The sequence below is a fragment of the Leptonotus elevatus genome, chromosome 4 (assembly GCF_054856555.1).
Source record: "Leptonotus elevatus isolate MCC_2025b chromosome 4, RoL_Lele_1.0, whole genome shotgun sequence".
In the NCBI taxonomy this organism is placed as follows: Eukaryota; Metazoa; Chordata; class Actinopteri; order Syngnathiformes; family Syngnathidae; genus Leptonotus; species Leptonotus elevatus.
This window is the reverse complement of record NC_141242.1, coordinates 27,499,087-27,511,812: the sequence shown is the minus strand read 5'-3', so window position 1 is coordinate 27,511,812 and position 12,726 is coordinate 27,499,087. Positions and strand designations below refer to the sequence as shown.

The 12,726-nt window shown below is 38.0% G+C and overlaps 1 protein-coding gene across 1 annotated transcript in view; it reads left to right on the top strand.

Moving 5' to 3' along the window:
- The window catches only part of LOC147176443 (guanine nucleotide-binding protein G(i) subunit alpha-1), a 31,653-nt gene that overhangs the window by 18,053 nt on the left and 874 nt on the right, over positions 1 to 12,726 (top strand). Inside the window, exons 4-9 of the mRNA XM_086072753.1 lie at positions 1,502 to 1,659; positions 1,739 to 1,867; positions 7,977 to 8,106; positions 8,393 to 8,546; positions 9,454 to 9,646; positions 12,673 to 12,726. The exon at positions 12,673 to 12,726 is cut by the window's right edge and continues 874 nt beyond it. Of these exons, the coding sequence (XP_085928879.1) occupies positions 1,502 to 1,659; positions 1,739 to 1,867; positions 7,977 to 8,106; positions 8,393 to 8,546; positions 9,454 to 9,644 (762 nt within the window). The 3' untranslated portion in view covers positions 9,645 to 9,646; positions 12,673 to 12,726. The remainder of the gene's footprint in view (positions 1 to 1,501; positions 1,660 to 1,738; positions 1,868 to 7,976; positions 8,107 to 8,392; positions 8,547 to 9,453; positions 9,647 to 12,672) is intronic.

Below are 12,726 nucleotides of genomic sequence, written 5' to 3'. Positions count from 1 at the left end.
GCAGTTTAATTTTAATTAGCAATGTTTTGGCCAGTGTGACAGTTATCACTTCTATAAATCAGTTACACCAGCAAACATCTCCGTCAAAAAAACATTACTTTTGGCCCACTTCAACCAAACACAACATTGTGAACTACATGGACTTTGCGCCTCTGAGCCAATAGGAGCCCATGACAATGACGTGGCCAAGCCTATTTCTCCGTCACTGCTATTATTATGTACAACAACACAATATTGTTTTTCGGTTCACTATATCGATTTTATACTGTATCATAAGCCTTTTTTATATTGCCAACCTCCCCACAATATTGTGATAAATATATTGTGATGTTCATATTGTGATATTTATCGTATCGTGATGTTTTGATATCGTTGCATTCCTAGCGACCTGTTTGCGAACGTCTTTGCACCACCTTGATGTACATTCGTTAGTGAGTGATCGTTTTATTGCGATGCAAAGCATTTCAGTTTAACCGCCAGCCCCAGCTCTTTTTTTGCCACTGAAGGACAGCTATGCATCTGCTGTCTTGGGAGTGACGTGATGTAGTTTGTAGTAGAAGTTTGTACACTAGAAGTGTGTCCATCATTAGTAGGCAAAATAATTGCGACTCCAGCCATTTGGGGTAACCCATAATTTGATAATGTGAATCACTCAAAGGAGTTCTCCAGAATATCAATCTGGGACCGCTCCAATGTAGGGCTGCTCGATTATGGAAAAAATAATCACGATTATTTTGGTAATAATTGAAATCACGAGTATTCAAAACGATTATTAATTTTTTTGATCAAAACAAGAAAATGTTTAAACATTTGAAAATATTAAGACAAATAAAATTATTTTAAACAATATAATTATGTAAGTTCCTTTTGGACCAAACATAATTTATAATAATATATTATTTATGTTAACAAAAATTCAAAGTAGGTGTGCAGCGTCTGCAGTATGGCTTGTGGGGTGCAAGCTAGTTTTGACAGGGGTGTGTGGTGAAAGAACTCGTGTGGGCGTGACTCAAAACAACTCAAAATTAATATTATTAGGGCTGCAGCTATCGAATATTTTGGTATTCGGATATCGTACTAACATTTCTAGCGAATAATCGGGTATTTAGATAGAAATAAAAATATACCTATATATACTTTCTTGGTTATAGAACAATTATGAATATAGAAGACAAAAAAAAACACATTTGCATGTAATAATTAACAACCAACTGGTTTTCATTTTTAAATAATCAACTTTTTTTTGTTCTTTTTTTATTATTTTTATTTTTTTTAAAGAGTTCAATGTCTTGCCCAAGGACACTTTGACATGTTCCCAAGGGCTGAACGGTTGGGAAATTACCACTCTATCACTGAGCCGCCCCAACTATGTACATGGTCTGTTTCCATACACATGACTCGACTTAGTCACAGCTGGCCAGATTTCCTGCTCTTTATACTTTTCGTATTTAGTATTTTGTATTGCTTTATAGCAACTTAAATGAGAGGTTTGGCCGCACAGGATGATGCACGCCAGCTGTTTGTGTTGGCCGGCTCAGCTGAGGAGGGCTTCATGACTGGTGAGCTGGCCGGGGTCATCCAGCGGCTGTGGAAGGACGGAGGAGTGCAAGCGTGCTTTAGCCGCTCCCGAGAGTACCAACTCAACGACTCAGCGGCATAGTGAGTCAACTCAGTGCTCCAGAGAAGGTGTGACTATTTTGGAATACATTAACCATTCCCTGTTTATTTTCCTAAACAGCTATCTGAATGACCTAGACAGGATATCACATGGAGCTTATGTGCCCACCCAGCAAGATGTACTGAGGACCCGAGTGAAGACCACCGGCATCGTGGAGACACACTTCACCTTCAAGGATCTGCATTTCAAGTCAGTTTGTCATTTCAAGTTAATCTCTTCTTGCATCATATAATTTTACTGAATACATCAGAAGGATTTTTGTGCAGTTGTTTTCACAATTTTAAATTACTTCAAGGTGTATTAATAACAGGGGTGTGCTCAAAAAATCGATACGGCAATATATCATTGCAGGCCTTATTACAATACATGTGTTGATGCGCAGGCGTCAGAATGTATTGCACATACATTTGTAAATAGGCAGTTAACAATGTGTTGCTTGCTAACATCTAGAACAGGGGTGCTCAATGCGTTGATTGCGATCGACCAGTTGGCCGCGAAGGTAGTATTGGTAGATTGCATGACAACTCGCGACCCTTATATAAAATTAATAAATAAATGCCACCTTAAAAAATAAATAAAAAGGCGACATCGCTGGTCTTTGCCAAAGTCATAAAAATACAGTATGTACAATAAATATAATAATGTTTTACAACAACTGAGCTATATTTACCATTTAAAAAATACTTGTGGATGGATTTGTAATGATTGTGGTTTAAAAAAAATTGTGAGTGCACACCACAAAGTTCTCCGTCGTGGGGACGGATTTTTGAAAATGAGACAGGTGCACCCCATAATCAAGTCCCCATGGGGACTGCATGCTTGTTGTTTAAGATCCCATCACTAAACTGACATTGCTTTTACGCATTGAATTTATTAATACCACCTTGAACATTTTTGAAAAAATACAGAATTTTTATATCTGGGTGCAGTCTCAAATTTCATGCTGTGTGTAGAAGCAGCAAGCCATATTAGAAGAAGTTGCCGGAACTGTCTTTCCCCTAGAGTGCAGGGTGGCAATGCGAACTGGACATGTCGCGAGTCGAGTCCTCTACACACTACGCGGCCAATTTGAATGTAGGAGGGGAAAGAGGATGTTTTAATCGCTATTCACTGTTTGCTACTTAATCACTGAAGAAAAAGGAAAAAGTTTGAAATGTCAGCGTGCTGCAGCGTCCTTCTACGGAGGTGCTAGTTGCTAACCCGCTAAATGCTAACGTGAGTCAGAGTTCCACCCTCTTTACATATTATGCACTGATGTACTCTTTAAACACCATATTAATAATATAAATGTCAAAACTAGCGAATGGGATAAAAGTTCGTTTTGCGTTTGATGTAATGCATCGTCATCATCGTCGCAGCAAAATTAGGTCATAATTACGGCGCATGCGTCTGTGAGAGATGAAGGCAAGGTTATTTGGGTGTGAATCTATAAATGTTGCCTTCATAAGCGTTATTTGTCTGCTTTTTCCCCATTTCCCACGTTATGATGGCAACAACTGTTATGGAGAAAGCAAATCTACTGTACTTTCCACATGGGCTGAATAAATAATTATGTATCTGAACAGCTCACCACCCATCCGTGCTTATCTATCTATCTATCCATCCATCCATCCATCCATCCATCCATCCATGCATGCATGCATTTAAATAGGTGTCAATTACACATGGATTTTCGTTATTCGCTGTCCTTTACCCCTGCAAATAGTTGGGGTCCACTGTTATTGTCCAAGTTACATTATCTTAATAGTATGGTGATTGGATTACGTTATTAACTACATATTTTTTTTAACAAGAAACTGTATCTGAAGAATAGAATTTAAAAGTAAGCCTCCCAACCCTGCTTATATAGCATAACATGACCATGTATAGATATATTTTTTTTTTATACATTAATACTGTCTTTTAAGTCTGCTTGATTTTTATCTCTCAAAATGCATCGAATTTATGTTTTTAGGTATGTATTAAGTATTTTAATTTTCTTGCAATACCAATTACCCTCCTCGAGCTGTCGTATACGTCACATTTTTCATCCCTGATTAATGCCTAAATATTATTATTTAAAAATAATCCGTGTGTGCCTTACTGACCTGCAAAATTTGTGTTAATTGACCGCAGTCAATTTAAACATAATTTTTTTTTATTTATTTATTTGCTTTAACCCTTGCACTAAACTGGTGGTCGAGCCTGCAGTTAAATGAATGAGGCTGAGCTCTTCATTCAGAAATAGCTTCGCGAGCCGGTCGTGAAATCAAGATCGCCATATTTTATCCATGGTGGTCCATAGGAAATTATAAATATGGTTCAATATTGCCGCAACTTGCCACCCGTGAAATCATATGGCAAAGCTTGATCAGTTCAAATGACACCGCCCCCATCCCGCCTGTTGTAATGGAAATGCAATGGAGGCCGTGCCGTTCCGTGCGGTGCGGTGCTAATTTGAATTTAATTTACGGCCGAGCTTTGTTTTGTTTTTTAAATTAGTTTAATTGATTTTCAGGGTAGCTCTGTTAGTTTTTATGAATTTTATGAGCACTTCTTACCTAGTGTTGTTTCAGCTGAGTTAAATGAAAAAGCAGGCGAGGCAAGCCATTGGAGCCAAAAGTTAAACACGCAAAATTGTAGTTGAGGATCGACGTCATCTGAAGGTGCTTTTTTATTGGCTGCTGCTAGATGACGTAATTTCTGTGCAACACACTTTCAAACGTCCTTATTCCGGTTAATATAGAAATAAATATACTTAAAATCTGATTTAAAATCAACCCAAATGCTTGTAATAAATTAATTATCAAAGATGAAACGAATGCCATTTTTGCTATACAGTAATTATACCGTAATTTCCGGACTATAATTACTTTTTTCACGCATTCGACCCTGTGGCTAATACGGCTTATCCACCAAGTCACGAGGGGGCGCACTATAAAGGAAGCGCAAGAGCGCCAGGCCGAGCAAAATCGAGTGAGCCTAAATACAGTAGGAGAAACTGAACGAGAGCGAGATAGTTTTCGCCTTCATTATGGAAAAGAAACGGAGAAGTGCATAATATGCTGCATTTAAGTTAAAGGCTATCGACCTGTTAAATTCTGACACTGACGAAGAGGACGATGGCACGAAAACGATTATTAATCAAATTTGATTAATGACTGACTTCTCTGCTATACGAGGCTTGTTATTTTTTTTTCAGTAATGTATTTTTGTACAGCTAAAATTTTTAGTTTTAGTTATTTTGTTTGTTTTTGTTAAGTAAAAAATGGTGCAAAAACACAACAAGTAACATTATAGTGGTAACATAGAGCCATGGTTCTCAACCCCAGTCCTCCGGAACCCCTATGTAGCCCATTTTCCATGTCTCCCTCAGCCAACACAGGTGATTCAAATGATCGGCTAATTAGGAATCTCTGGAGAAGCCTGATAATGATCCTCGCCAGTGTTGACTGAGGGAGACATTGAGAACAGGCTACATAGGGGTACCCAAGGACCAGGGTTGAGAACCACTGACAGAGTTGAAACTGTTTTTCAAAGCTCATTATTTCATATTTCCACTACAGAGAATGTGTTGAGCACTGGGTGCTGCTGCTGTTACATACATGTTATTACTGTATATGTCATTGTTTGTTTTTAATTAAAGAGACTGTGTAGAATATAGTGCCATTTATTGGTGAACTAATAGAATGCAACAACCTAATTTGTAAGGGTGTGCATTTTGAAGCGCACACACACACACGCTGGTGCCTCAGAGAACCACACTTCTACCGACTAATTTTGCGAAATTCTTCTTCTTCAAGTATCCCGTACGCAGAAATATTGCGACAAAACATGTCGGCCTCCTGTAAGGTGCGACCTATGTAATCTAATTAGTGATTACATAGAAAAAAATTAAAATTGAAAAAACACTACCCTTTAAGCTGATCAACTGCTGTAATATTACTGCCATTGGGCCAAAACCTTATAAGGTAGTTGGTAAAATGGTTAGTGGATTTATAAAATAAAATGTAAAAAAAACAAAAACGTTTTTAATTGGTAATTTTCTCAAAACAATTACGGGTGGCGGCGCGATTATTCTGTGGAATAATCGATATGATAATTCATTTTAAAAAGATTCGATAGTGACTGCCCTAGTGGATATACGTCAGCCCACCCCCCTTGGTCATAAACCGTCTCTATATGCTTTTACATTTGAGATGCTGGTCCTGCCCCCTTCTAATGTCCCATGTAGGGTTGGGCATTTAAATTTTGACACAGTTTTACCGTCTCTACATTTCACCGGGGTATACGGTAATACCGTTGCTAATTTTAGACTTTTTTCCCCTTCTTTTTTTAAGACTTATCTTGCGCTGACAACAGCCAATTTGTCTAGAAGTTAATGGTCACAGATCTGTTCACTGTGTGCTACGGTTGCATTTGTAATAATCTTTTGTGTGATGAAGCGGATTTGAATGTCTGTCACTCAATGACAGCACGTCTTTAGCTGAAGTGTGTAGCTGACGTGCATGCGCTCCTTTTACGCCACATAGCCAAACTCAGATAGTATTACGTAGAATACATTGTTCCCTGCGGACGCGCACAAACCTCTACGGTCCTCCACACTTACAAACTGTTTCTCGCTTTACTGGACTCTTTTAATGGACCCCGCTGTGGGCGCACATTTGACATCTACGCGACACACAAACATAAGCACGCAGCCTCCACCCCAAGAGCACGCACAGATACACTCACCTGCGTGCCGCGGTCTCTTGCTGATGTGTGTCCGTGGATTAAAACAAAATCACTTACTGATTTTTTTGTATAAATAAAAGCGCTTTGTGGCGCGGCGACAAACTTATCTCTTTACAGCAGTGAGCGGGGGATATCGTTCCTCAGATGGGTCCGGAGATACGAAGTATATTCCATCTCGCACCGTTGCAGTCCTCATGCAGATTTTGCATACAGGCCACATCGACATTTGCTGCCAAATTGTAGCAGTTGCATATGTTTTCTTTTTAAGGGACCGCTTAACCGAGCTGTGCTGACTGGCCATTTTACCTTGCTCCGTCTGAGCAGTTATGTGACTTCCACATGACTAACAGCTTACTATTAATTTTAAACTGATATAGTAATATTCATTGTTATATCCATCCATTCATCTTCTACCGCTTATCCAAAGTCGGGTCGCGGGGGCAGCAGCTTTAGGAGAGATGCCCAGACTTCCCTCTCCCCAGCCACTTGAACCAGCTCCTCCGGCGGGATCCCAAGGCGTTCCCGGGCCAGCCGAGAGACAAAGTATCCCGCCATCCTCCCACCGGTGGGACATGCCCGGAACACCTCTCTAGGGACGCATCCAGGAGGCATCCGAACCAGATGCTCGAGCCACCTCAGCTGGCTCTTCTCAACGTGGAGGAGTAGCCGCTCGACCCTGAGTCCCTCCCGGATGACCGAGCTTCTCACCCTTTCTCTAAGGGAGAGCCCAGACAACCTGCGGAGGAAATTCATTTTGACCGCTTGTTTCATAGTTTTGATGTCTTCAGTGTGAATCTACAATGTCAATAGTCATGAAAAGAAAGGAAACTCACTTAATGAGAAGGTGTGTCCAAACTTAAGCATGGAGGAGGAGGCGTGAGGGGGTGCTTTGCTGGTGACACTGTTGGGGATTTATTTAAAATTGAAGGCATGTTGGACCAGCATGCTATTCCATCCGGTTTGCGTTAAGTTGGATCATCATTTATATATATATATATATATATATTATTTATATATATATATTATTTATATATATATATATATATATTATTTATATATATATATATTATTTATATGTATATATATATATATATATATATAATTTATATATATATATATAATTTATATATATATTATATATATATATTATTTATATAATATATATATATATATATATATATATATATATAATATATATATACGCTATATATACGCTGTATATATACGTTATACGCTGCAGGCTGCATTTTTATTAATTTTGTAATGACATTGTAATGCCATTTTTTGACACCCCGGGATGCCGTATTACCGTTTTACCGCCCAACCCTAGTCCCGTGGTGGTTTTTGTGGTCTGTAATTAATGGCATTTCAATTAAATACAAATTGAGTGCACTAAATGGTTACAAACTTTGCCATGGATTCAACAATTAAACACAAGTTAGGGTAACTCTCTCTATATATATATATATATATATATATATATATATATATATATATATATATATATATATATATATATATATATATAAAAAGATGACATTGTTTTTGTTTTTGCTTTTTAAATGCCCTTGTCTGATCTTTACAGAATGTTCGATGTTGGTGGCCAGAGGTCGGAGAGGAAGAAATGGATCCACTGCTTTGAAGGCGTCACCGCCATCATCTTCTGTGTGGCTCTCAGCGACTATGACCTCGTGCTGGCCGAGGATGAGGAAATGGTGAGAACGGCACCTTTTTTACACTTCTCACAATAGGGATATCCGGCTTCTGTGAGAGATTTCATTCTAAACCTAAAATGCACTATTAACCTGTGTATTGGTTGACCTTCCCTAAACTTGTAATGCACATGTCTAACTTGAATTTTTCGGTACTTTTTGCACAACATTTTTTCTCTGTAGTACTTCAGGTTCATGATGAAATTTCAACAGAGAAAGGCTAATCCTAATTTATGTGAAAACTGTCTGTTCTTTCTTCCCCTAGTAATGTATCTTTGCTTTTTCACAGAACCGAATGCACGAGAGCATGAAGCTGTTTGACTCAATCTGCAATAACAAGTGGTTTACGGACACCTCCATCATTCTCTTCCTCAACAAGAAGGACCTGTTTGAGGAGAAGATCAAAAAGAGCCCTCTCACAATCTGCTACCCAGAATATGCAGGTAAAGAAATCAAATTGGTGCATAAAACAAAACAATTGTTACTTGCATCCTTGCCCTGTGAATGAACAATGTTGGGAAATAATGAATACGGATGGTGAAGAAATGTTCTTGTAACCAATTGCAGGAAATCAATCCAGTTAACAAGGAAATTGTATGTCTTTTAAAATGAGATTTGCAGCACGCTATTGTTGTTGGCAGCTTTTAATTCTACCGTACCTTTCTCTACGTAGATGCATGACAATTCTATGCTGTTTGGAATCATTCACTCATTTGCTACCCTCTAATCACTGTATATAGGCACTTTTATGTACCCTGCCTTTGCACCCCCGTTTAATTCATTCAAACCCAAAAACTTATAAATACATTTCTTAATACTTTGTTCTTCACTCCCAAAAACGTATTTATAGTTTTTTGTTGTTGCTAGTTTAATGCTAGAGCATACAGAAGGCTTTTATACAGCTTCAGACAAGGAGAGGTCGCTTAAAGCAATGGTAGTTATTACAAAAAACGCCCAGCAGGTGGCAGCACAGTAAAAGAGATCAGCCAGGGCCATGTTGCAACAAGCTCTTTTTGCCAGTGATTTCAACAGGTTTGTGAATAATCATGAAGCATGGCTATATTTTAATGCTAATTGCTACAACTATACTTTTTTATCCGGATGAAAGAAGACTTTCTTTTGGTGTAGGTTCCATGTTTTTATAGCAACAGAACACAATATTTTGTGGGCCTTGCAAAATCAGTCAAAATCCAGTAAAACAGCCGGGAGCGAAGGGGGTTGCTTCAGTGAAAATGGCTGGGAGTGAGTGAGTTGATATATAATTATATGGACTGTAATTCCTTTTTTTGCTATAGATTTTCACACAGCAATAGTGTAAAATAATCCCAAATTAAATGTCACCGCCCACAGGCTCTAACACCTACGAGGAAGCAGCGGCCTATATCCAGTGTCAGTTTGAAGATCTGAACAAGAGGAAGGACACCAAGGAGATCTACACCCACTTTACCTGCGCCACCGACACCAAGAATGTGCAGTTCGTGTTTGACGCCGTCACTGACGTCATTATCAAAAACAACTTGAAGGACTGTGGCCTTTTCTGAAGGTGACCGTGTGATTCATGTTTGCTATTACAAAAGCTCACACTGAAAAGAGGGGGAGGGAGGGGGGGTAATTGCACTATGAGATTAAAGCTGAAAGACGAGATTTCCCCTTTTTGGAAATATACTAATTCATTCTCATATTCCGACTTAATTTTTTTATTTTTACAAATGCAACATTATTCTCTTAATATCACAACTTCAATCTTACATATATGAATTTTCATATTGAAAATAAACTTTATTTGCAAGATCATGACTAAAGTCTAAAAAATATACCCACTCTGTTCTCATAAAATTATGACTTTAACTCTTTTACTGTCACATTTTATCCAAAAAACAGCCCAGACAGTACCAACCGAGTTCGAGCATTTTACCTAATCTTTCAAGGCAAATAGAATATTGTCACGGCCTAAAGATTATGATAATATTTGGTTATACTTATAGTGCCACCTTGTAGTGACAATTTTTTTTTCATTGTTTGCCTTTTTATCTGCTACGCCAAGCCCACTGGAAGGATACTGTTGAAAATGTTAGAAAAGCCTTCAGATTATCAGTTGATTATGTTTTAAGTAAATATCAAAAATACATAGTTTGGACAAAAATGTCAATTTTGAGATTTCTTCAAAAATAACCCCCTTAAGGTCTCTATTTTTCTTTACCAGCAGTACAAAAGTTTCAAGTTTAGTCCAAGTTTATAAAAACAAGTGATTTTGTAGACAAATGTATACTAGAGCGTCTTTTTAGCCGAGCTGCTAGCTAGCACTGCGTTTCGGGCACCTGTTCCAAAATAAACCAGCGATCGCCTCTGACGTCATTCACAAATGTTTTATATAAATGGACATAACTACCAATAAAAGTGGCAAACACTATAATGTGACCCTCAGCACGAAATCAGACAGAAGCCAGACACACGTACACACGTGTTAAATAACAAGATACACATTTATGCGACGCGGCTGGACGTGCTCTACCTTACCTTATAGCAGATCATCAATTGATCCGAACATCGGCCAATAATCCAAATATAGTTAATTGTCAGTTCCAGCATCTCTTTCTTTCGCAAGCCTATTTCTACTTTTAATTGAATGCTTTTATTTATGCACTTAAAGCAAGTTATGTTACGAGAGCGTTAGACGCTTGTTTACATGGCGGCCGTGGCTCAGGGTGTAGAGAAGGTCGTTCAGTAACCAGAAGGTCGGCTGTTCGATCCTCGCTCTCCCCAAGTCATGTGTCGCTGTGTCCTTGGGCAAGGCACTTTATACACATTGCCTCCAGTGCTACTCACACTGTTGTATGAAAGAGCGAATGTTTGGTGGTGGTCGGAGGCGCACACTGGCAGCCACGCTTCCGTCTGCCTGCCCCAGGGCAACTGTGGCTACTTAAGGAGCTCACCGCCACCGCAGTGTGGATGTGTAAGTGCATGAATAATGTATCCATTGTGAAGAGTCTTTGAGTATCTGATTAGATAGATAAGCGATATATAAATCCGCTGCATTATTATTATTATTATCACATGAGAGCATGTCCCGCCAGCGGAAAATAGCGAGTCGGGTTTTTAGTGTAAAACAGGTTTTGAAATGCCTTTTGTGTAATTGTGTACTCTAGTAATAATGTAATGTAAAATGTAAATATTTGCTATGAAATACAAAACCTGAAGATGAAAAGATGATAGTGAATCGCCATGGTACATCCCCCCTCCATAATGCAAAGAGTTACTTGTAAATTCTATACAGTGCTGATGTGTTCCTTATGTATTATTTACGTTGATGGTGATGATTCATGGCAAATAATCTTTTGACACAAAATGTTTAAATCAAATTTCCCATCGCAGAATTTGACTTCAGTAAAATTAACGCGCGCGCACACACACACACACACATACCACACATGTTGTGTTTACATTTATAGTGGGGACATCTCATTGACATAATGCATTTCCTAGACCCTTACCCTAACCGTAACCATCACAACTCACTCTGCCCCTAATCCCAACCAAAACCCAATTCAAACCTAAACTAAAACCAAGTTTTGACCCTCAAAAAGAGGTATCAAGTATTAAACAAGCAAACTTTAGCAAATGATGGCCCAAAAGATGAATTATAAGCTTAATGGGACCTTCATAGTTTTGGGCCCAAATCAGCATTTTTGCCCGATTTCATCAGCTGAGATGTCAAACTTCCTCAGATTTTTAAGGGTTAAAATCTTGGATGATGCCCTTACCTGCTATTGGAATTGACTTTCCAACACTTTTTCAACACTTCCTGAAAGCCTGGGATCAATATATTTTTCCTAACGTACTGGTTACTATGGACCTTTAAAAGATTTACGTGGCAAAAACTTAAAACGCGTTTTTCTCAAAGCAAGGCATTTCAACATTGAAATTGATCTAACTTTATCAAATTTTGACATACCACTACGTATTATACATAATTTGAAAGCATTAAGTGTAGAATTAGAATATATGAACATGTTAGTTGTCATTTTCGAAGACATAAGCCAGATTTGGTGAAAACGCATCACACATTGTTTAAAATCAAAATTGTTTCAAAATATATGCCTTTATTCTTGTATTATTGCAACTTTATTGTAAAAAAATATATATTCAACTGCATTCTCATGAGTGTACTGTATGACTAAAAAATATCACTACTACTACTAGTACTATATTTATCTAAAATCTTTTTTTCCCTCAAAAATGACTTGTATTTATATGTATGTATGTATGTATTGACTTATAAATATTAACACTAATCTCAAATCTTTTGTAAAAATTCTCAAACAAAATACAACTTTAATCTAAAATGTTCCTTCTTTTTTTTTTTAAATAGACTATTTTACTCTGAATATTGCTGCTATGTCCTTATTGAAAATTAAATCTTAAATAAATGTACAACTTTTCTAAATTTTTCTAAAAAATATGCATCTTTACTGGGGTAGTATGACAGTAATTGTAATCTCTTAGTGTGTGTGTTGTTGCTTTTCTTTTCAGTGTGTCCCTTTATGCTCATGAGTGTTTTTGTGTGTGCAGGCAGCCCAGCCAGCGGTCCTCCTGCCATGTGACTTTCTTCAACGAGCGTCTGGC